The sequence below is a fragment of the Emydura macquarii genome, unplaced genomic scaffold, assembly GCF_026122565.2.
Source record: "Emydura macquarii macquarii isolate MOO-44397 ecotype Brisbane River unplaced genomic scaffold, CSIRO-AGI_Emac_v2 contig_719, whole genome shotgun sequence".
Taxonomy (NCBI): domain Eukaryota; kingdom Metazoa; phylum Chordata; order Testudines; family Chelidae; genus Emydura; species Emydura macquarii.
Window position 1 is genome coordinate 10,519,194 of NW_027130856.1, and position 23,485 is coordinate 10,542,678.

At 39.1% G+C, this 23,485-nt stretch overlaps 1 protein-coding gene across 3 annotated transcripts in view; it reads left to right on the top strand.

Annotated features, from left to right (window-relative positions):
- ESYT2 (extended synaptotagmin 2) overlaps positions 1-23,485 on the top strand; it is a 140,979-nt gene that overhangs the window by 26,799 nt on the left and 90,695 nt on the right. For all 3 annotated transcript variants that reach the window (XM_067542695.1, XM_067542696.1, XM_067542697.1), the window contains exons 2-3: positions 18,681-18,722; positions 19,476-19,610. In XM_067542695.1, the coding sequence (XP_067398796.1) occupies positions 18,681-18,722; positions 19,476-19,610 (177 nt within the window). The remainder of the gene's footprint in view (positions 1-18,680; positions 18,723-19,475; positions 19,611-23,485) is intronic.

The window sequence follows — 23,485 nt, forward strand, 5'->3', positions numbered from 1 at the left end:
AAATCCATGGGTTCTTTCTTATTGTCTAAATTTGGAGATGAGTTTCAGTGCCAGCCATTAACTTATCCTTTTATGGTGCTAAAAGCATGAGGTTTTTTTCCTCTCCTTAGCACAACAGACAAAAATTTGGGGTGTGAGTTTCAAAAGTGCCTACATAATTTAGGAGTTGCATGGCTGCTAAATCACAAGGCTTTTTGACCTGCTGTTCATTTCTAATAGCAGGAGAGGGGGATAGATCTAATTTAAAAAGCTGTTGCAGCCAAATAGCAAGCTTAAGAAAATGTCAAATGGAGTTAGCCAATTACTGAACACATTTCAGAGCATGAACTTTCACCCTAGTTCTTGCATTGACTCTAAAGCAGGTAACTCATGCAGGATTGAAGCAATATCACATTTGTTTGTCTGAATCAAAAACCTGCATTTACCTTGTATAGATCTGTGAGTGATGTTTTGTGGCTGCTTTTATGATTTGCTAGATTGACAGAGTGAAGGTAACATAGGATAATGACTAAAATTAATGCTAGTAGAACGTATTTGGATTATTTTGTGTGGTTTAATACCAAGTATGTGTGTCTTCTGGCCCACATCTTGCCCTGATATACACTACAAACATATGTCAGTATAACTACATCACTCAGGGGCATGGAAAATCCACACCCATGAGCGACGCAGTTATACTGACCAAGCTCCTGGTGTAGTCAGCGCCATGTTGACAGGAGGGCTTCTCTTGTCAACATAGCTACTGCCTCTCAGAGCGGTGGAGTACGTATGCTGACGGGAGATTCTCTCCTGTCAGTGTGGGTAGCGCCTTTTAAGCGTTATAGTGGTACTGCTGCGGCGCCGTAAAGTAGACAAGTACCTTGTCTCTTATCCTCTAAGTCAGGTTTGTGCCTGCTTTTTTTAAAGCATTATTTTGGAAATAACTTGTTATCCAAGCAAGGTTGTGTTGCCATTTATAAATCAATGCGGGACCCTTAAATTTGAAATTTGTTTATTGCTATTGCCGTTTTCCCAATTTACATTAATTCTATTAGAGTAGAAATTAAATTCATTCAGTTAAATTTTTTTTTAAATTCCCAGATTAAAAATTGCATTAAACTGGAATTAAGGTTGAATACACATCTGTAATTTATGGATAAAACATTACAAGGATGTTGTAGTTATCCCAAAACCAAAGACTGCAAATCCAGATAACTCACAATTAAGGTTAAATCTCAAGGAAATCGAAATATATTAAAGTATGGTAAGGTAAGGAAATGGAAGGGACCCAAACAACTTAACTCCAATCTGTACTGAAACTGCAGTAATAGTATAATTATGATTAACCTTGCTGTCTGTATCAGATTAGATTAAACTAATTTTCAGAGCTATCTTAGACTTATTAATATTTTTTTCGTTAGTATGCCGCTACAAGGTAGCATTAAAAGTCGTTTGGGTGCTTAAGTGCATTTCTGTATGTTAACGCTTTTTACACTTTGAAGATAATCAGTACTATATCATTTAGTGAACACAGGAATCTCTTAAAGAGCAGTTAATAGAACATGAACTCAGTGTATAAGGCCCAATGGGGACAAGGTATTTGTATTATAAAGCCAAGGGCCAAATAAACAATTCTGGCAAAAATAGCATACATGTGTATAAAGGTTTGCCTAGTTCCAATTGCGCTGTCATTTTTAGGGCGGATGACAAAATAGAGTGAAGACTAACGTGGCAAGGTTGAATTCATGCTGGTTAACATTAAATGTATCACTTCAGATCTCAAAACGAAAAGCCACATCCTGTTTGGCAACTAACATCATTTTGAGTCTTTACAAATCACATGTTTTGTGTGTGTGGAAATTTGTACAATTTTGACTGGATTTTCTTTGCCTTCCATTGATTAGCTCTTTGCTCTAGCCCTCTTCCTTTTCCCTCTATCTTTTCTCCTCAGTTTCACCCCACACCTTCCCCTCTTAACGTCTCCTCTGCTCTCTCCTCCATGCCCTCCTTCCCTTCCATGTTCCCTCTGCCTTACCCCCTCCTGACTAAATCTACTGAACAACGAACAAACAAAACCTTAACGTGATATTTGCTGCCATTATGTTCACTCTGCTTGTGCATTATACCTGTTCTCCCCCCAGTAGAGATGTAGATTTGAGCAGCTAAATTTCCTGAAGATTCCGTTTGCACTGGGCATGCTGAAGCCCAGAGTTGAGTAGGACTTTCCCTGTGGTTTCAGCTCTAGGTTATGCTGCATCTGGGCACCTGAGTCTGTCTCTTATGCTGTTAGTACACCCCTGCTGGGTCCAGAGTTTGAAAAAGAGGAAGTTACCTGATTCAAATGTAGAGGGGAAAAGAGCTGGACCTACAGGGATGGAAGTAGATTGAGAAGGGTAACATAACTTGTTCCCCTTGTGCATATGCATTATGATAGTCTTTCATTACACAGGCACATACTTCTGCCTCCCCCCAGGATCCTTGGCAAATTCAGTGCACAGGGTTGGCTCTGGGGATGAATCACAGTTGTACAGTGAAGGAGGTTGTTGCTTTACCTTCCAACTTCTGCAATAAATGTTTAGTGAATAAGGCAAGGAATTCCAGGAAGAGAGAGGAGGATCTCATGGTTAAAACTGTTGAATGCTGCCCTGGAGAATTGATTCTCTCTCTCCGTTTGCCACAGAGTTCCTCTGTGATGCTGGACAAGTCACTTAAACCAGACTCTTCACAGGTGATCACTAATTATGTGTTACTTGAGACATTGAAGTCTGATTTGTAGAAGTACTGAGCCTTCACAACTGCAATTGAAATCAATGGGAGCTAATGTTTTGAACCAATAAAGTACTATGTAATGGTAAATACTCTGAAAAATCAGGTCCTAGGTGTCTCAAATTGGGCACCTTAAATTAGCAGATACTCTTGACTTTAATCTCTCTGTGCCTCGGTGCCTTAAAATGAGGATACTAATATCCCCTTTTCCCATAGGGTTTTGTGGAGATTAATGTTCCTGAACCACTCAGATATAATGGTGATGAGCACCACAGAAAAGCCCATAAGGAAATACTTCTGTCTTTCAGAGCAGGATTTGAACTAAGTGCAATAAATAAGGCCTACAGCCAGACATTGAACAATGAGGAGAAAACAAAGTATTGAATAGCTGATTGTTAATTGAGCTGGTCTTTAAGTGAGAAGAGCTGATCTTCAAGATGTTCATACTGTGCACTGAATGCAGTATAGTATGTGATTAAAACAGTCATCATGTATATGGAAAAGGGGACTGACAACCTTAATTCCAGTATTGACTAACTTTTGAGTGTGTGACTTGGTAACCTTAATGTTCTTTTAACATGGTGTGTATGTCTGTGTGTGTGTGTGTGTGTGTATGAAGTGGTATAGCATCAAAATATTATCAAACACTTAAGTTTGAGGCTTCTCCACAGAAATGTTGGCATTCTGTGAAGTAGAGGAAGGAGGGGAAATAACTTCATCCACTCATATCCTCTGTGTAATAAACTGAACAGGAAATTGCTGTTACTCATGCAAAGTTAACTCAGGAAGCAGTAACATCAGTCTTTGGAATGGCTCTGATAAGGTTTGAAATATGTGCTATTTCTGTTCAGAAGACCTCTGGAAGCTGAATCGTGCAGCCTTATCAAATTCTTCATTAAGCTGAAGAAATTTGCTCTAGATTGTACAGTTTTGCAGTGAGGAACCTTCTTGTTTGGTTTGATCTGGAGATAATTTAAGTACTCTAGTCTTATAATAGACAGACTATTATTACCTTTTTGGCTAACAAATATAATACAATCAAATTGATAGACATAAATTCCAACCTTTGTGGCTAACTGAAATTTTGAAATTAATTTTTGTTTCAATTTCATTATTCAAGATAATATAGAAAAGTCAAAATCAGGGCACAACATTTTGATAATCCCAAAACTAAGTTTTTCTGGAATTCTGTTTTGCAGGAAGCTTCTTTGTTTTGATTTCTTATTTCCAATTGGAAAAAAATTCAAAATTGCAGAATTTCTTCCAAAAAGAAAAATCTGGTTTCTGACCAGCACTAATAAAAAGCTAGTGTATAGTTTTATTTAATGTCTCTAATGCTATATAAGAAAAATTCTATTTAGACATAATTATTTTATATCCTGTATCTTCTGTTTCTAATTATCAAGGACTATTGGATAACAGTCTGCTGTATGCCCTTTGGTTGTTCTGTGGTCTTTCTTATTACACAATCCACTACCAGTAACAAGATCATGGGAGACATAAGACATCCTGGCCTGATGCCAGTATTAACTGTAAATGGCTTAGTCAGTTTGCTGTTATGTATTCTTTGGCATTTAGCATTTTTTATAGAAACTCAGAATGATGTTCACAAATTTCTGAGGGATTTCATAGTGGCGAAGCAACTTCAGTAAAACTGTTCAATCTGCTGTTTCAAAGGGTCATACAGTGGACTTTCATGCAGAAGTTTGAAGGTGACATCAACTTGCTATGACATACCCATAGAGACAAGCAAGCCAAACAAATGATCTCCAGGCCTGTGCACAGTTATTAGGGATGAAAATCAACACAGAGAAAACTAAAATAGTGAGAATCAACACCCAACAAGAAACAGCAATAATGCTTTCTGGAACTGACATAGAAGAGGTTCAGTATTTCATATATCTTGGCAACATTATAAGTACAACAAGTGGAACAGACAAAGACATTAAAGCCAGAATAGTGAAACCAGACATGCCTTCATAACTCTAAAGCCATTCTGAAGAACAGAAATATTTCCCTCCTAACTAAACTTAGACTTTACAATGGTGTTAAATATTTGGTCATACTATATGGTGCTGAGACTTGGAGATTTAAGAGCTTATTACCTCATCAAGTTTTCATAAGCAGCTGCCTTAAACAAATCCTCAATATTAGAGGGCCAGAAAAAAAAATCACAAATAAAGATCTCTGGAAGAGGATGAAACAGAAACTGATATTACAGGACATTAATGAATGAAAATGGAGATGGCTAGGACATACATGAAGAAAAGACCTAAATAACATAATAAGACAGGTTTTGGACTGGAGCCCTAAGGGCAAGAGCTGATGAGATAGACCAAGGACAGTGTGGAAATGCATAATAGAAACAGAATTGAAAGCTATCAAAATAACATGGGAAGAAGCTAAGACTACAGCAAGAGACCATCAAAGATGAAGTTTCTGTTATGCATGGAGTAATGAGGCATAAGTCTGATAATTAGATAATCTTTTTCCTTAAAAATTCATGTTATCCAAGAATTGTGACACATGCTGTCACAGTGATTTGACAACATCTAAATACCTAGCTAGATCCTCTGTGATGTCACATAGTTGCTGTGAAGACAATTATATCAGAGGATACTGAACTCTTAAGGAACGCAAATCTGGTTTTCTTGGAAACAAAGGAATAGAGTGTAAGAATGTTGTACAAAAGCACTTTTTCCCCACATGCAGAATATGTTCATGAAGTGTCAGTGTCTCTTTACATTTAATACTTATAGTAGCTGTTCTTTGAGCTTTCTTGCATATTATGGACTGGATTTGTGCACATAGATGATGTTGGTGTGCACACAAACACATTTGATTGTTTTAAAGAGCCTTGTGTGACCATGCAGGCTTCTCAAAAATGTGGCCAGAAAATTCTCTTTCCTTGCATCAAAGGTGTGTTTATGCATGATACCAAGATTCTGAAAAGGGCTTTAGTTTTTCACTTTCACTACCTGCTACTACTTCAGATTGACCCTCTGGCCCTTGTGACAGTTATAGTTCCAAGTATAAACCTCATCTTATTTTTAGTTGGACCGAGAAATCTTGAAATGTGTTCCTGAGTTTCACTACCTTCATGTGATTGATAAGCTAGGCGTAACTTATACTTCAAATACTATCCCAGCATTCATTGTATGCTTTAATTATGGAATATGTGAAATGCTGCCTCTTGGCTGTTGTTCATGGAATACATCTTTTTTCCAAATTCTTCTGGTTTCCATGTATAAATCTTGCATTTCTGACTTCATTCTTTTGCTCTGAACATCAGCAAAGACAGGGAGCTCAGTTTATTATGGTAAATGGGTTTTAAAAAACCTGTTATCTTCTGAGTTCGGGCCTGAAGTTCTTACAGATTTTCATTCATTGTGGGCAAACCATGGGAGCAAATGCATGAAGTGGGGCCCGTTGCTCAGAATGCAATGGTTAATTCCCTGTCTGAAAGGCACTTTTGGTGTGGCTAGAGACTGCAAACTTTTAAAAATGGAATATCATTTGTTGATACTTTGGTACTATCCACCTATCAGATTGCACCAGGGCCACGGAAAGATGGGTTGCTTAGTAGAGTGGCTTCTATGCTTGAAGGAATAACAATGGACTAGTTCCTTTGATGAGCAATTTAAATTGCTTCCTGTGAGCTAGTTTTTACTGCAATAGATAGATTAGACATTTTCCAGTGTCAACTCTATCGCTGTCCTATTTTAAATTATACTGAACTTAAATCTGATTTTGGGGCTGCTAAGTGGCCAGTACTGGGCTTTTTTTAAATGCCTTTGAATGCCACTTCAGGAGAAGACAATAATGGTTGTGCCCAATAAAGCTATCTCAGGCTCTCAGCTAGTCTGTTTCCTTTCCTGACTACCCACAGAGAGTTTTATACCAAGTATGGTTATGGCTAAGCACAGGCTAATACCTTGACATGTTTAGCATTATTGTACGCACAAAATCCATGCAGAAGAAAAGAGGCTTAGACAGAAGCAGAGTGAGATTATCCAACTGGCAATGGAAAAATTAGCTGACCCTTAACTTTAGCAGCAGGTGCCAGTATGGATAATTTTCCTTGCAGTATTTTTTGAGCCCTAATTGTGATATAAAACTATTTCACCCCATCACTCCAGCATACTGAATTTTAGTGTTGGCAACATGAAATCTAGAGCATTTCTTACTTTGGCTAGCTCTGCAGTAACCAGTTGGTACATTGGTATTTAAACTCCATTTACTGTGCTTCCAGCTCTCTATTCATACCAGGATTATTTTCCTCTCAGGTCCCCCTAATTAGTTTATAATGAAAGCTGTATGGGCTAAAACAAACTGTAACAAATTAGCCTGGCAGTTGTAGTTAAAAGAACATTTACAGTTTAGTTTCATCTCAAAATTTAGGATTTGCAGACAAAGCAGGATGGATTGGGATTGGAGATATGCAAAATCTAATATGAAGGGAAACAACTTTGTGAATTGAACTGAAAATTTGTTTAACACTTCCTTGCAGCTCTGTGAATCTAAATTCAGCTGCATTGTGTTGGTGCCTGAGAACCAATAGATGAAATTTATCAATCTAGTTTCATTTTTTTTGTTTCATTTTGAGCATAAAGTAAATGAATAGCCTACATGGGAGAAACTAACTTTCAATTTTTGCATTTAGCTAATTAAGTGATGTTAACAAAGGTCAGCATCAATGTATATTGATTCTGTTATTAATTTTTGAGGAAACCTATGCTAACCTTGCAAGTATTGGTCCACTTAGAAACTATTTATGATCATTAGCAAGCAGATCTCATTCTCACATGGGATATTTTTTGGGAAAACTGACAAGTAGTTTTACTTAGCTGTGAGTACCCTGTGTAGACAACACTTTCTTGCTCTTCCAGAGAGAAAAGTGTTTTCAGATTTTATTGGTTTACCAGTCCAGCCTTTATTTATGTTAATTTATGGAGTAGTTTCTCAAATCTTTCAAGTTCTACAGGAGAAAGATAAGCACTTATTTTTTATAATTATGTAACCCTTATTATCCTGATTTTAAAGAAGTACTTGGTTTAACTGTAATAATATTGTTAAATGATACCATAATATTTGTCTTAGTCATGCTTTTTCTTATTTTGATGTGATAAACAGCCGCGTTATGTAGATCACTGAAAAATATGTGGTGTAATGGTGTGAAGGTTCCATTTTATGGAATGGTTCTGACAGCTGAGAACTATACTTGTGTCCAAAATACTTGAAAAATATAATTGAGTTTTCCGAAGTATGAGAATTATATAATATTACATGTTTTGGCTAATACACAGTTTTAAATAACGCTGATCACAAAGTAGCAAGATAAGGCACCAGGTATTTTTTCTGACATAGAGCATCAGCAGGCAACCAGTAACAGCATCGCAGCTCATGTTTTAAATCAAGCAGTTTATCTGAGATGTCTCCCTTCTGCTGAGTTATGTGAAACTGTTTCCAGGAGAATGCTACACTTAACTGTTTGCAAAGCTTCCTTGCCTTGTGCTTTCTTTTAGTTACACATGTACAGTTTTGTGAAACCTCCATTGTTTAAGGTTAGGAGATATGTTCCTCTCTCTGATATACCTCTTTAATATACCAATATTCCAATATATATATGTATACCAATATTCTTAGTCAGCTGAACCTCCTTGAGAGGGTGCAGGTGAATAGTGGGGTACTTGGGTGGATGATATCTGAATTAATTCTTTAAATGCCTGGTGGGGTGGGAGGATGAGGTGAACCTGAACCTTAATATAATGATGGGCATAGAGCATTATGTACTTGGAGATAGGAGCTCACAGCTCACTTCACTAAGACCTATGTTTCTGCCATGATTGACAACACTAACAGCAAACACGCAGCAGTGATATACAATTCTTTTCCTGCTTCAAGTTTTTAATTAGTCATCTCATGGCAGAAAAAATAGTTCATCCTAAATTCAGGTCTTGGCAGGAAATGGCAGTTGAGGGTGCAGGGCACATCAAGAATGAAAAATACAGCCAGTAATTGTTCAGTGCCAAGCACAAGTAGCTGCATGATAATGCTGACTTGTGTTTGTTTTAAAAAGTGCAGAATTGTGTAATTCCAAGCATTTTGAAAGGAAACATCTTACTATGAATCAAACATTCTTGAAACTTTTAGCACTGAATTTTGTTTAGGTGTTCAACATTGTCTTTAGGGTATTGTTAGTATTTGCCATAGTATTTCTACATGGACTATTCTTTGCTCTCTTTTGAATAATTGAAAACTACTCCAAGAGGCAAACATGACAGTACTTATCAAACTTGCATGGAAAACATTTCTCCTGTTTCTGCATTAAAGTCCGTAGTATCCCTTTTCTCCATCCACAAAGCCTGATTAGGCAGGCTTTGCATAGGAGTGAACTGCAGGGCTCACATTCCTGCTGCCCTCTCTCACTACGAAACACCAATGGCTTTGTGGATGTTTTATTGTCAAAGCTGCAAGACCCAGAGACTAGGTCAAAGAAGCTGGTGTCAGTGTCTCTTCTGTTGCAGAAAGGAAGTGTTAGTCTTAAGCAGAGCTAGTGTGTATTGTAATGATACAGGCTGTGGAATAGAGCAGGGACTTCTATATAGCCAGTATAAGGGGTATCATGTCAAAATAATCACTGAAAATGTGTATGCCATAGCAGTTTTTATCAAGGAAAAATTAGTCCTGCCCACCTGGTTAATATTTAAAGGGCCTCAAGGAAAAAAAAAAGTCTTTATTCCCCGATTTATGAACAGTGGTGCTTCAGGGCCATTTAGCTCCAAAGTAACTAAAAACAAAGGCCTGGACTACACTACAAAGTTAGACCAACGTAAGTCTCCTTGCTTTGACCTAAGCGTCCTGTTACAGCAACATATAACACCACCTTCTTGAACGGCATTGAGCCATGGTCAATCTACTGTGGTTGGCACTGTGAGTGGAGACACCATATGATCTATGTTGACCCTAACATTCCTTCAGCAGTTGTCCTACAATGTCAGAAACTGACTGCTCTGGTCACAAATGTGAACTCCACTGCCTAGTGGTCACGGAGACTGTAAGTCACCCCCCACACCAACCTACTTTAAAAACCCTTCATACTCTTGAAATGGCTTTTCTTGGTGGCCCAGCTTGACAAGCACACCTAGTAGCTCTCCCTTGTTGTGTGCAACTGCACAACTGACCATACCAGCTACACGCTTCAGGCACACTCCTGCCTGGGGTAGACAGGAGGTATTGGATCTGTTGGGCCTGTGGGGAGAAGAGGCTGTGCAAGCACAGCTACAAAGCAGTTGAAGAAATGAAAACATCTACAAGTAGATTGCATTGGGAATGCGGGCGAAGAGGTATGACAGGGATCAGCAGCATCTGTGAAAGAGAAGGAACTGTGGCAGGCATATCAGAAGACCTGGAAGGCCAACTGTCAGTCTGATGCTGAGCCTCAGACCTGCGATTTTTACAACAAGCTGCATGCCATACTTGGCAGTGACCTTACCAGCACCCCACGGAACTTCATGGATACTTCCCAGGATCCTGAGACATAGACCCCTGTCCTGAACAGCCAGGAAGAGGAGGACGACATGTGACTGGGAACCAGCTATGCTGCAAACCAGGATCTGTTTGCGACTCCACAGCACTCTAGGCAGGCCCAGCAGCTAAGCATGGGTGAGCCCGATGCAGGGGAAGAGACCTCGGGTAAGTGTGTGAATGCATTTTCCATTGCAATGTTTAAATATACAGATAGCATCCAAACCCAACAGAGCTGGACAGATACTGACTTTTCATTAATTTGCTCTTCTTAGGAAAGGTAGTGGTACAACAAATGGAGGTAAAGATATTATCTGCTTTTCATTCCCCTATACAGTTAGTGGCGGGGACAGAACCACATGGAGTGGTTTGTTTATGTACATAGGGATGTTCCTTGAATCCTCCTGAGAGGGCTCGCTTAAACTTTCATGGAGGCATTCTGCAATCCTCTCCTGAAGATTTTTAGGGATGGCAGCCTTATTTCATTTTTTATTTCCCATGCCAGTCTGCGATGGCTACAGTGGGTACCATTGCAGTAAACAGGATAGTGGCATACAGGCCCAGGCAGCTTCAGGATCCCAGCAGTAGCTGTGCCCTCTATGCCTTTGTTACCCTCAGAAGTAAGATATCAGATAAAATCACCACCATCTGTGGCAGATAGTGCTAGTAATCAATGCCTTTGCCCTGCACACATGCCCAAACAATTCCCCCTATTCCCTTGCTGGCGTACACTCCCCATGACTAGGGCTGGAGAGCAGGGCTATGCACACATGCTCCCAAGACTGAAGTGTCAATAAGCATGTCTTGTTTAAAACTTTAGAAGGGTGAAGACAGGTATTTCTGAATCTTAACTTTTTCTTTCTGTTGTGACTATTCATACAGTGATACCTGTTGGTGTTTTATCTCTTTTAGCTGCTGCCATTGCAGCCTTGACGGGGTCCCCCTCTATGCTTGCAGAGTTCCTGGCCGTGATAAGAAAGAGAAAGAAGAGGATAACAGAGGATACGTTTGGTGAGATCCTGCAAGCCAGTAGTGCATTGGACCACAAAGAGAGGGCCTGGAGAGTGAATATTTCAAACAGTATTGAGAAGGAAAGAGCAGACAGAAGAAAGTCCCAGCAGGAAAAAAAGAACAAGATGCATCAGGAGATAATGGGGCATCTATGGCCGCAAATACAGATCCTACAGGTTCAACGAGCATGGGCTTGCCTCCCTTTGCAGTCAGTGGAGAACTCCATTTTAACCCCTTCCTATGCCCCCCAACATTCTAATGGCATCAGGTGTTGCATCCCTACCCCTGACACTCCATGCCCGCAGACAGTAAGGTCAATGACATCTTCACTTACACTGACCTGTGAGAGCCATAGTTGCTGTATGTGTAGCCAGACGGAACTAAAGTGGAACATGAATGTCCTTTTCCCTTGTTAAGTTCTGTTCCATTAATTTATTTCAGAAGTTTTTATTGTATTTGTTTTTTAATTACACATTTTTTCCCCACTGGTTTTGGTATACAATAAAAATCTATTTTTGGTAATAAAGATGAATTACTTACTTCACAACATATGCTGCAGAAAGCACCCACTACTTGTTCCTGTAGAGGGCACCAGATCTCATAGAATTAGTGACAAACAGTGTAGTAATTACAAATGTACCGCAAGCACCGCAAAGTTAATAGATGGATTTAACAGACAGTTTTATATTAATAAATATACGCTAAGCACCACACAGTCTCTAACAGCCCCCAAAACTTCAGAGCTAGGTTGAGCATGGTCCACCACACCACATTACAGTGGCTGATTGTTAAAGTGCTCTTCCAAGGTCTGCTTGTGCTGCATCGCTCCACACTGAGCTTTTCTAATGGCCCTTGTGTCTGGTTGTTGGAAATCAGCAGACAGCTCTTCTGCATTGTTCTTGGTGGCACCTTTTCCCCTTTTGCCTCACAAGTATTATCCAAGGCATAATAGGCAGCTGTAACCAGTGGGATATTTTTCTCACTGAGATCCAATCTTGTGAGTAAACCACACCAGCACCCCTTCAATCTACCAAAACATATTCAACTGTCATGCCACACCTGCTGAGCTGGTAGTTGAATCTTTCCTTGTTGCTGTTTAGGTGCTCAGTGTATGGTTTCATGAGCAAGGGGTAGGCTTGATTCCCCGGGGTTACTATTGACGTTTCAACATCACCAGTGATAATCCGCTGGTTGGGAAAGAATGTCTCTGCTTTCAGCTTTCTGAACAGTCCTGTGTTCTTAGAGATGTGAGCATCAAGCACCTTCCCTGACCAGTTGTCATTGATGTTGGTGAAGCATCTTCAATGATCCACCAAAGCTTGCATAACCATAGAAAAGTATGTTGATCTACTCTGTGGCAAGGTGGGCAGGTGTCAAAAGAGGCACATACATGACATCTATTGCCCCACCGCAGTTCGGGAACCCCCTGGCTGCAAATCCATTCACTGTGTCCTGCACATTACCACGGGTCACATTCCTGTGTAACAGGAGACAATGGCCCTGCACACTTGCAAAACAACGGTCCCCTCTGTGGATTTCCCAGCTCCAGAATGATTTCCCATTGACAGTAGCAGTCTGGTGTTGCAAGCTTCCACAGTGCAATCACCACTTACTTCTCAAATGTCAATGCAGATCTCATTCTCGTGTCTCTGTGTTGGAGAGTTGGGGTGAGCTCAACACAGATCCAGGAATGTGGGCTTTTGCATCTGAAAGTTGTGCAGCCACTGCTTGTTATCCCAAATCTGCATTACAATGCATTCCCACCCAATTAGTGCTTGTTTTTCACGCCCAGAAGTGACAGTCCACCATCTGCAGCTGCTCTATGAGTGCCATCAACAACCTTGAATTGGATTTCGCACAGCAGTCTGTGTCCTCCATGAAATCGTCATGTACCTCACTGCTCTGATTCTTCCTATGGCATTGCAAATAATGGAAGATCATTCGTTCTGTGTTTGCAATGCTCATGAGAATAGTGCAAAGCTATGTGTGCTCCATGCTTCTGTCAGAGATGGTGGACAGCAACAAGTGCCATGTGGTTTTGTGAGATTTTTTAAAAAGATGCAAAAATTATGGGATCTAGATGACATTATGGAAAGGGAAAAGTTGCGTGATGGGAACTTCACCCATTGCTCCCAGTCTCCCTTGCATGACTCATTTCTGCCCTACTATGCATTGCTAAGATTTCCCAAAAGACAGTGTGCCAGATAAAGACGAGTTGCACATTGGGTTACCTATTCACAGTTCTCGGCACTGTGCATCAACACAGGCAGTTCTGATGAGTACTCGCAATGCTGATGCAAGGAGCCAAGTATGCACCCGCACGAGTGATATAGTAGCTGCGGCGGCTTTATGCCAATGTAACTTGCATTGACCATAGCTTGTAGTGTAGACATGGATAAAGTGTGGTGGAGGCAACATTCCCTAAATAGTAATTTTTATGGAAGGAATTAAGTCTTTATAGAAAACATGGAATGTTAAATCTTTTTGATTAGTCATGTGTTGTCATACCCTGACGTTCCTTTAAACATCACATTTGAATGAATGAGATTCTGGGTCTAGCATCAAAACTTCAGTTTGAAGGTTTGTAATCAAATTATATCACAATAAATTTGGTATGTTGCTAACCAACTGTCTCAAATGCTAAACTGTTAAGAGGATACTCTCTCAGCTGGCCCGGAAGTCTAGTTATATACCCCGAGTTAGAGCCTCTAAAATGCAACTAAAGCCTCAACTCTTGGCCGGCTGGGACTGGGACCCCTACAGAGTTAATAGACTTCAGACTCTGTGGGTAGGGGAAAATGCAGATCATTTTGATTCAGAAAAGATGCCATATGTATGATTTATATTGCTCTACTGGGCCAAAAGTGTATACTTTACATTTTGGGGACTTAAGTGAGGAATAATAAAGATAGGTCAGAGTATCATTCCCTTTCCTATGAGAGGATCTTGAAGGGTGCAGGTGTGGAAATAAATTACATACTTTTTTATGCTTTTAGTGTCTTGTTATGATTAGTAAAGGAACATCTAAAGGACCATACAGTTACAAACATAAACTGTTAGTACAAGTATTAAAAACACTGGGAATCCTTTTTTGCAAGGTGTATACAGAGGTGTATGGCATGTCAATATAGGGCAAGTAAGTATTAATCTGAGCCAGAATGCATAATTGTATTATTTTAAGCAAGACTTAATACACATTTACTATGGTTTGAGAGAATTTATAAACTAGTTTAATCCTGTGTATTTCGCTTTTTCTCCCTTCTATTTATCTTTTCCACCTATCTATAGCTATCCTGCATAATTCAGAAGCAACACGCAGAGGATGATGGTGGGTGTGGGAGAGGCATGCAAAGAGGGACTGGCAGGAACAGGTCCTACATGCAATAGCTGACATTCAACTATATTTGAACTTGATGTGTGCTTAGCATTGTTCAAAACACAGAGGTGGCATGGTCCATGCCTTACGGAGTTTACGCTCCAAATCTGGGATGTCAAATATTTTGGATTATTGTTTGTGGGCAAGATATATGTTTAGGATTACATACACCTCTCAGTCCATAATGGATGTCAATGGGATGCTTGTACAAAGATCAAGGGTAGAATATGAAATGTATGTAATATCTAGACTAGCTTATCATTTATTTGGTTAATATCTTATTGTCATATCAATCAGCACTCACTGGGAAAATTGTGCTCACCTTTGGGGATACTTTTATTTCTGTCAATTGTTTCTCTTCCTTCCATATCCTTTATTGTACATCTGTTCTTCCGCCCTTCGTTCCCCATTGTGTTTGTTCTCCCTTACTTGCAGAAGCTCCAAATCCCCATTCAGTGAAAACCCTCATCCTTACTCCATCTGCTCAAATGACCAGAGCTTAAGTAGCTACTACTGCCATTTAAAATGTCAGTATCCGGTTTTAGAGGTAACATATCAGTGAAACATAAGGAGTGGGAGAATTCTTGGAGCCATTGTGCCTGTGGGTCTGCAGACTCAGGAAGATAGCATTGCATCAGTTTGGAAGCTGAGGTCTGTAATATTGAGAACTAGAAACTTTAAAAACTTTATATAAGCTTGGATGCTACAGAATTGGAATAGGCAGCGTGTGAGCCAAAAAAATACAGAATTTTGTCCAGGATGTTTGACACATCTTGTCCAAATGGACAAACTGTACAATTAACACACACAACAGAAAACACTGATTTATCAGGGAGTAATGGGGTTATTCATCCCTCCAACCCTGTTAATTAAATAGACATCCAAATATTGTGTTTTGAGGAAGCATTTGAAAGAGGAGATTACATCAACAGCTCATGGTATCTCAGGCAAATACAAGTATGAACGAAGGAATATGAGAGTAGATATATAGAAAGGAGAGTTGATCAGCTTTTTACAAACTTTAATGTGGAAGGAACATAGGATAAAACAATAGCAACATACATTATCTTATCTCTCTAGAGTAATCTGATATCTTTCATCCAGCAGAGATCAGTAGCAGATGCTTAGGAGGAAGGCAAAAACAATTATGAAAAAAAAAATCTTCCTCCTACCTTTCTTCTTTCTTTCTTAGACCTCTTAACCTTTCTGAAAGAGTATAGGTTTGAGACCTCTCACAAGACAAATATTGAATGAAAGTTCTATGTTTAATTATAAATTCAGTGAAAAATAATACATAGTGTATTTTTCGTGTTTTGTAGCATATTCAAAAATGAATATTCCTACCAGATACTTTGTAGAGACATTTACGTTTTGATTTCCTAGCTGTCTGCCTCTAAGTTAGCCTAGATTTTCCATCTATTGAATTTTGTTCATGAATAAAATATCATAGTCTTCTATAGAGGAACACAAATATTCATTATTAATAATTTTCATGCATTTAAACTCATTAAGTAGGAAATCTATTTGGAACAAATAGCCTTTTAGTGAAAGCCTTGTGGGATTTAGAGATTTACCTAAAGAACAAACATCTTTACACAGGTAGACTTTTCTGCCTCTTTGTATATGTAATTCCAGTGTACATATCTGATTACTGTCGTGGACATGCTGGACAAGTTTCAGTGATGCATTTAAAAAAGAATTACTTTCTCTGGAGAGAAAGGTTCCCAAAACATTGACAGGGTGATCAATATTTGTAACTTTTAAAATGTCAAAGAGCTACATAGTTTTGTTTTGTTTTTTTGGTATCAAAACCACACACATGGGATCTCTGAATTTTTAAGAGTAGGTTTGATAGACACCTGTTAGGGATGGTCTAGATAGTGCTTGGTCTTGCCTTGAGTGCAGGGGATGGACTAGAAGACTTCTCAAGGGCCCTTCCAGTCATGTCATTCTATGTACATACACTCATGATGATTGTAAATGAGAGGTAATCAGCTTCCGTAGAGAGGAAAAGCAGACTTTTGAGTCTAGTGGTTCTCTGAAGGTCACCCCTTCCATATGTAATATATGGACAACCAGAGGCCAGTTAAATGCTGCCTTAAGACTGCAGGCCTCCCTCCCCCAAATGGATATATTATGTCTGAATAAGAAAATTTAACAGTAACTGGTTTGAGATTAGGCAGAAGGGAACTTGTCCACAACACAGGACAGTTGATAAATACACGGGTACACAGACATGCAATGCCACTACAAGTGAATATTGATTTTTAGGGAACATGCTTTCTCTGTGAATGTAAACCAAACCCTGATGCTTCCATTGCTGCAGATTGACCAGCACTTCCGTCTGTTATGCTGTATAGACGCTAAGATTTTGCAACTCAGAGAGATGGCTTCACAGTGATCACAGTCATAGACTTCCACTATGTTCAAGTATTGTTTTTATTTGACTGTGTCTATAATCATAGAAAAGATGATCCTCACTGTCTCGGTCATGGAAACTTCTGCTGTTCATTAGCAAAGAAAGAAGTCTTTCTTCAGCACCTCCTTCCCCTCTCCTGGGTTTGTGCCTGGAAGTGAGGTCTCAAGCTCTGCTCTCCCCCACATCCCATAAAATACCTGCTTAATCTGTTCTGCCACCACTTAAATTGTGGCATATTTGGCATGTTGGGCATCCCCACTCAGCCACCATTTGTTTCCTCATTCTTCTGGCTCCCAGTAGCTTTTTATGAACTTTTAAAAAATTCGGGACATGCTTTGCAAAACTTCCTAGTGGAATTTAAACCCACAGTGCTGAACATCACTTTATAAGTGCATAAATAATACCTAATCCTACATTGCTACCTACGAAGACCTCATAAGGAGATGTATGAGGGAGAAGCAGTCAGGGTTCATGTCATCCCCACAAAAGCTTGGGGCCTGGCTGTACATGAGTGTCCTGACCTCAGGGCCACTGCTGCCCCATGTGCTCTGCTATACTTCTTGGGGTGACTTTCAGCCAGTCCCTACTGGGATTCTTACTGGTCACCCTGATGTTCCTGGGAATCTCCAGTCCTAGAAGGGTGAGTCAGGAGAGAAAGGGTTTATAAATCCTTCCCTTTAGTGCGTGACAGATTCACCCTTCAACCCAAACAATCAGCGCCAGAAATCTTCAAGATCACAAAGAGGCTGAGCGCCCATGAGGAGGGTGGAGTTGGGGGTTGGGGGTGTCATTCCTTAAAGAGGCCAGGGGTTTTCTTTTTCTTATTGGCCCCGACAAAGTCTCCCTACCTCTGAGCCTTGTGGAGGAGGAAGTTGGGCAATTTAGGCTATGAAGTGGAAATAAAGAGTTAGTAATATATAAATAAAAAACCTTATTTAAATGTTTTAAAATCACTTAAATTTAAAAAATCAGTCCATCTTAGTTTCATGATAGCAGTGCAGGGCATGATTAGCATGTATTTAACATCCGTAGGTGCTTAATTCTTTTTCAAAAGTAGAAACACTGAGGTTTGTTTAGGATTGTACTTACTCCCATTGAGTATACCTCATTCTTTCTCACTTGTTTTTTTCACTCTTAAAAACTACCAAATAAGTCATTTTTCAAATCATCAGATACTATTCTCATGCCCCTTACTAGATACCCAAAAGAGAAGTTACCCTTGTACAGTGTCCTTAAAACTTAGAGGTATGTTACATTAACTAATCTTGCCATGGACTTGATTGTTGTACTTATTGGTCTCACACTGTCATTTATATTGTGCTAAAACAATACTTTCTCCATACCTGTACTCTGGAGCGTACTTGGGCGTGTATTTATCTGGTTTATAATTTTTTAATTTACATTTATTTCAACTATTTAACTACATTTATACATTCTTATTATGAATCCCAGGTCCTTGATAATTATTGGTTCTCTATATCAGTTCCAGATATTACATTTCCTGACCCTTACAGTACCACACCTACTTGTCATTTTTACATTGTATTTTCATTAACTAAAGTATGTTTGTAATAACTGGCTTTTTTCCCCCTTTATCCGTAGGTTCACTTTCCAGATACAGAAAGGGCAGAATGGCTAAATAAGGTAAGAAGCTCTTCCAGATGGCTGTGGCACTTAAGGATAAAATATTTATCGCCTTTCTACATTTTGATGTTTTGACTGTTGATAAACATACAGGTCTTTACCTCACACACTTAATACAGTTTGGGTAAACAAAGGACCAGTCTTTCTTCAGTTGATAATCGTGACTCCATTGTGATGGTCACTAAATCATGATCTGCCATTATTGAACAGAGTGATCCATTTTAATTTGCATTAAAAATAATTAAAATCAGACTTATGGGTAGTCAACTGCAGATGTTAAGCATAAATTTGTCTTTCGCTTGTGTCCTAATGTACCATATACAAATAAATCATTTTGTATTTCAGTTTTAAAAGTGAACAGAACTTTGAAGTTCCATGTGTATAAAATAAAATAAAACACAGAACCTTGAGTTTATGTAGTATCTTTTATTCAAATCGTATCCCAAAACAATATTTTAATAGAATACAGAAAATAATAGTAATGTAGTAGAAAATATAGTAATGTGCAAAAAGGTTGTGCAAACAAGATAAGAAAATAGATGGAGAATTAAGATGCTGGTCCAAGAAGGCTCTTCTGTGTGGTAGGAAATGCAGAAGTGATGGCTTTCTTGCCAAATGGTGAACAGCAGAGAGCAGAATTGTATTGTATTTTTAAAAACCTTTTACTTAGAAGATTTTCTCCATTGATGCACGTTGAAACAATACAAATGTATGTGTTTTTATCTGTTCAATATTACATTTCTTTCTCCTCAGACTGTAAAACACATGTGGCCTTTTATTTGCCAGTTTATTGAGAAACTTTTCAGAGAAACGATAGAACCAGCTGTGAGAGGAGCAAACAACCACCTCAGTACCTTCAGTTTTACAAAGATTGATATAGGTCACCAGGTCAGTTTCTTCTAATATACCAGTTTTTAAATGTATCTATCTCTTGCTTGCTTTTTAACATGATACATTAAAGTTACACAAGTAAAGCCTTTTAGTGACATTTGATTATAATTCTTCTGGGCAGAGATTGTGTCTTTGAGTGTGTTCGTACAGCACCCACCAGTGAGGTCCTGTTTAGGGTTTCTGCGTGCTACTGTAATACAAATATTAAATAAAAATATAAAAATGGGTGTGACTTGGGTGGCAAATTTAATGTTGTCTTTTGATCTAGGGTCATTGTTGTGGAAAGTTTGTCCCACTTATTGGGGAATGGCAAAGATAGTAATCCTTAGTCTTAAAGGATTCTGATATTAATATCATTAAATGTAAGCCTCTCAAGAATATCTTTTAAAGTTAATTCAGTGGGTTTAAATGACACTTTAGGTGAAGAAATCTTATTTGTTTTGTTATGTAAAAAAATATAATGAGGAAAGGTTTAACTTGCTAGTGTATTGTCTATACTAGCATTATGACTGCTGATCCCACTGGTAACAAATTTTGGGCACGAAGCCTAATGTAAACCCTATGTAAGCCCATGAGTACTAGTACCGTGACAAGTTGGTTGAGTATGTATAGTGCTACTCTTGTGGTACGGTATTACACTACTGTGAGTTACATTCTTGAAGAAAGAATTAGCTTCATTCTTGTTTCCTTAAACAGCAGAAGCCTTATTTGAGCCTTGAGTGGTGTGGCTATTCATGTCTCATTGTGGTTGCTTAGGTGGCTGATTGCTAGTGTAGTGAAGCAAAAACAAACACAAAATTTTAAAGTCTAAATAAGAACTTGTATAACAAGCTTTTTGAGCATTAAAAAATTGATGCTTGCAGTTTTATTACCCTTCCTCTTTTTGTGAGTCTGACAGTGTTTGAAAACCAAATTCATGCCTTATGTTTCTCTGTTGACTTCAGTGAGCTTAACTGAGTGAATGATTTGGTCTCAGCCTCCAGTGTAAAATCATAGGAGAAACTCAGATACAGAGGTAACAATTTAGAGAAAATATTTCCAGTCTAATTTAGAGAGAATGAAGCTTTATATATTCATTGAACTTTAAGGATAGGATCATGATTCATATTGCCACTTTAACTCAGAAAGTTGCAGAACAACAAAATTCCTCTGTCTGCTGGTCTGTCAGAAGCTTTTCAAAAGACTTCTGACACTTCTTTGGTAATTGTAGTTTCTTTGTATTTCCATTTCTTATCACTTCAATACTTATAATTACAAGGATCAGATCCTGGGCCCGGTTCTGGCCACTTTGCACTGTGCCAGTGACACAAATGGTCTGTACAGTTTCCTTAACTAGTCAGCTGGGGATTCCCCTGGCAAGGGTGAATCTCTGGCTTGCAGAGAAGGAATAGCATGGCCAGAGCATGCTGTTCTCTAGCAGTCCCCAGCTGTGAAATAGCCTCTTGGGATTGTTCCAGCCAAATGAAATTAAGAGCTGCTTTGAGCCTGCTCTGAATTACAACAAAGTCTAGAACAATCTTCAGTAGCCATTCAGATTGGGGAGATGCTAAACTGGGTTAGAGCAACCAATATGCTTATGCTCATCTGTGTCAAGTGGAGTTGTAGAGCAGTTGAGGATGTAGCCTATAATTTTGTTTGTGAAGAAGTCCTGCATTGTTCTTCCAACCTATCATGAGTGTGAAAAATGGAATGGTTTCCATTGGGGATTTCACAGTTGCTTGCTTTTCCTTTTCTCCCATCCTTCCCCTGCCTATTGGGACTCGAGAAGTCTGAGGTTTAGCTTCCAGTGCTGCTACAGACTCCCTGGGGATGTCACTCAATCTCTCTGACTTCATTCCCTATCTGTAAAATGGGGATAATAATGCTTTCCTTCCTCCACCTTATATCTATCTTGTCTATTTAGACTGTAAACTTTCTGAGGCAGAGACTCTTACTGCGTGCTTATGTAGCACCTAACTCAGTGGACTTGATCTCACTTGGGGTCTTAAGGTGCAATTCTAAAATAAATTATTAAGTACAAGATGACCAAGATCAGCTCTGAGATTGAAGACCTCCAGGAAAGGAAAACCCAGGAAGTGATGTTAGTAAATTAATAGGTGGGACTTTTTCATTTTTTCCATTTGTGTCAGTATTGAATCAGTGCCTGAGCATGACGTTGTGAGTGGAGCAGGAGTAGAAGACTCTGATGTTGAATATGTTGTTTTTCATTTGGAACACAAAACTGAGGCTCTGATAAGGAATAGAATAAAGACAAGCCTATTACTGTACTATTTAAAGAATCCTGGAGGTTAACCCCTATGTTCTGGCTAAATTCCAGTTTGGACAACTAAGTTGTGCATATGAAAACTTTCCCTGTAGTTTCAGTTGTGTAGTGTTACACTTTCTATACCGATCTCCTTCTTGTGTACTGTTGCTCTCTACGGTATAGCTGAAACTTTCCACCCAGGATTGGGTGATGGGAGAAATATGATCCCTTTGTGACTTTTTTTTTTTTTTTTTTTTGATGAAAGCTGCTCTATAAATGTTATTTCTAGACTTGATAGAAAGCCCATTGAAATCAATGAGAGTATTTATATTGTCTTTCACTAACAGTGGACTTCGGGTCAGGCCCTCAGTGCACACACTCACTCACTGGAGCTGCACATGGTCAAAATTAACATTCTTGCATGTACTGGAGAGGCTATACCAAAATGGGTCTTTGTCTTCTCTCATAAGTACATGTATCATTCAGGAGTTGTAAGGGACCTTGGAAGATACAGAACATGTATTTTTACATAATTAATTCCAGCATATCCTTTTAATGCAGGGGTGGGGAACGTCCGGCCCGCGGGCCGAAATGATTTGATCCGGCCCGCGGCGGGCCATATAAGGCCCGTGAAATCATTTGTTCTGGGCCTGTTCTCCCCCGCTGCCAGGGCCACCATCAGGCCCTTGACATAAAAAAGGCTCCCCACCCCTGGTTTAATGCAATATAGAATTATAAAATCAATTCAGATTAGCCCAAGATTTAACGTCTTGGAATCTTATCTTTCCACTCAAAAAGTCGAAGTTTAAACTACCATAAATGAATATTTTCATGATATACTTTTGTAGTTATTTTAGGTAAGTCTAAAAGGAAACATTGGTTAGTGAGCTAGTTCTAATGATATAGTTTGCTGTGACTTGTAAGGCAGGATTCAGAGGATCTTACCCTCACTTACAAACAATCAAGATCAAATCCATGAAAACAGTCATTGGTTTCACGTTGCAGTGGGGGAGGTCTAGGTTGGATATTAGGAAAAACCTTTTCACTAGAAGCGTGATGAAGCACTGGAGTGGGTTACCTAGGGAGGTAGTGGAATCTCCATCCTTAGAAGTTTTTAAGGTACGGCTTGACAAAGACCTGGCTGGGATGATTTAGTTGGGGTTGGTCCAGCTTTGAGCAGAGGGTTGGACTAGATGACCTCCTGAGGTCCCTTTCAGCCCTAATCTATGATTCTATGTTTAATTATCGTAAAAGAACATTAAATACTATATATTTAACCTCATCAGAGTGTGTGTCTGATTTCTTAATTGCTCAGACCTGGTGTAGACCGGCCCAGCGTCCTTGTGGTGATGCATACAGAGGTATTAAAGTTTGAATCTTAGTCTTTTGCTTCAGAGGTCAGCAAAAGCTGAAAAGCTGCCCGTGTGATCAGAAAAAAATTCTTGCAGCTCCTATGTCACACTTTCCCCACACTGGTTGATATGAATGAGTTGCAGTGTTATAAATTGGATATGGGTCACATTAGTTTCCATTAAATGCTGCTGTTTAAACAAGCCTGATACAGGAAGTGATGAGATGTTTCTTTTGGGAGGGATTAGTGATGTCCCCTGACAAGCAGGAAAGAGAT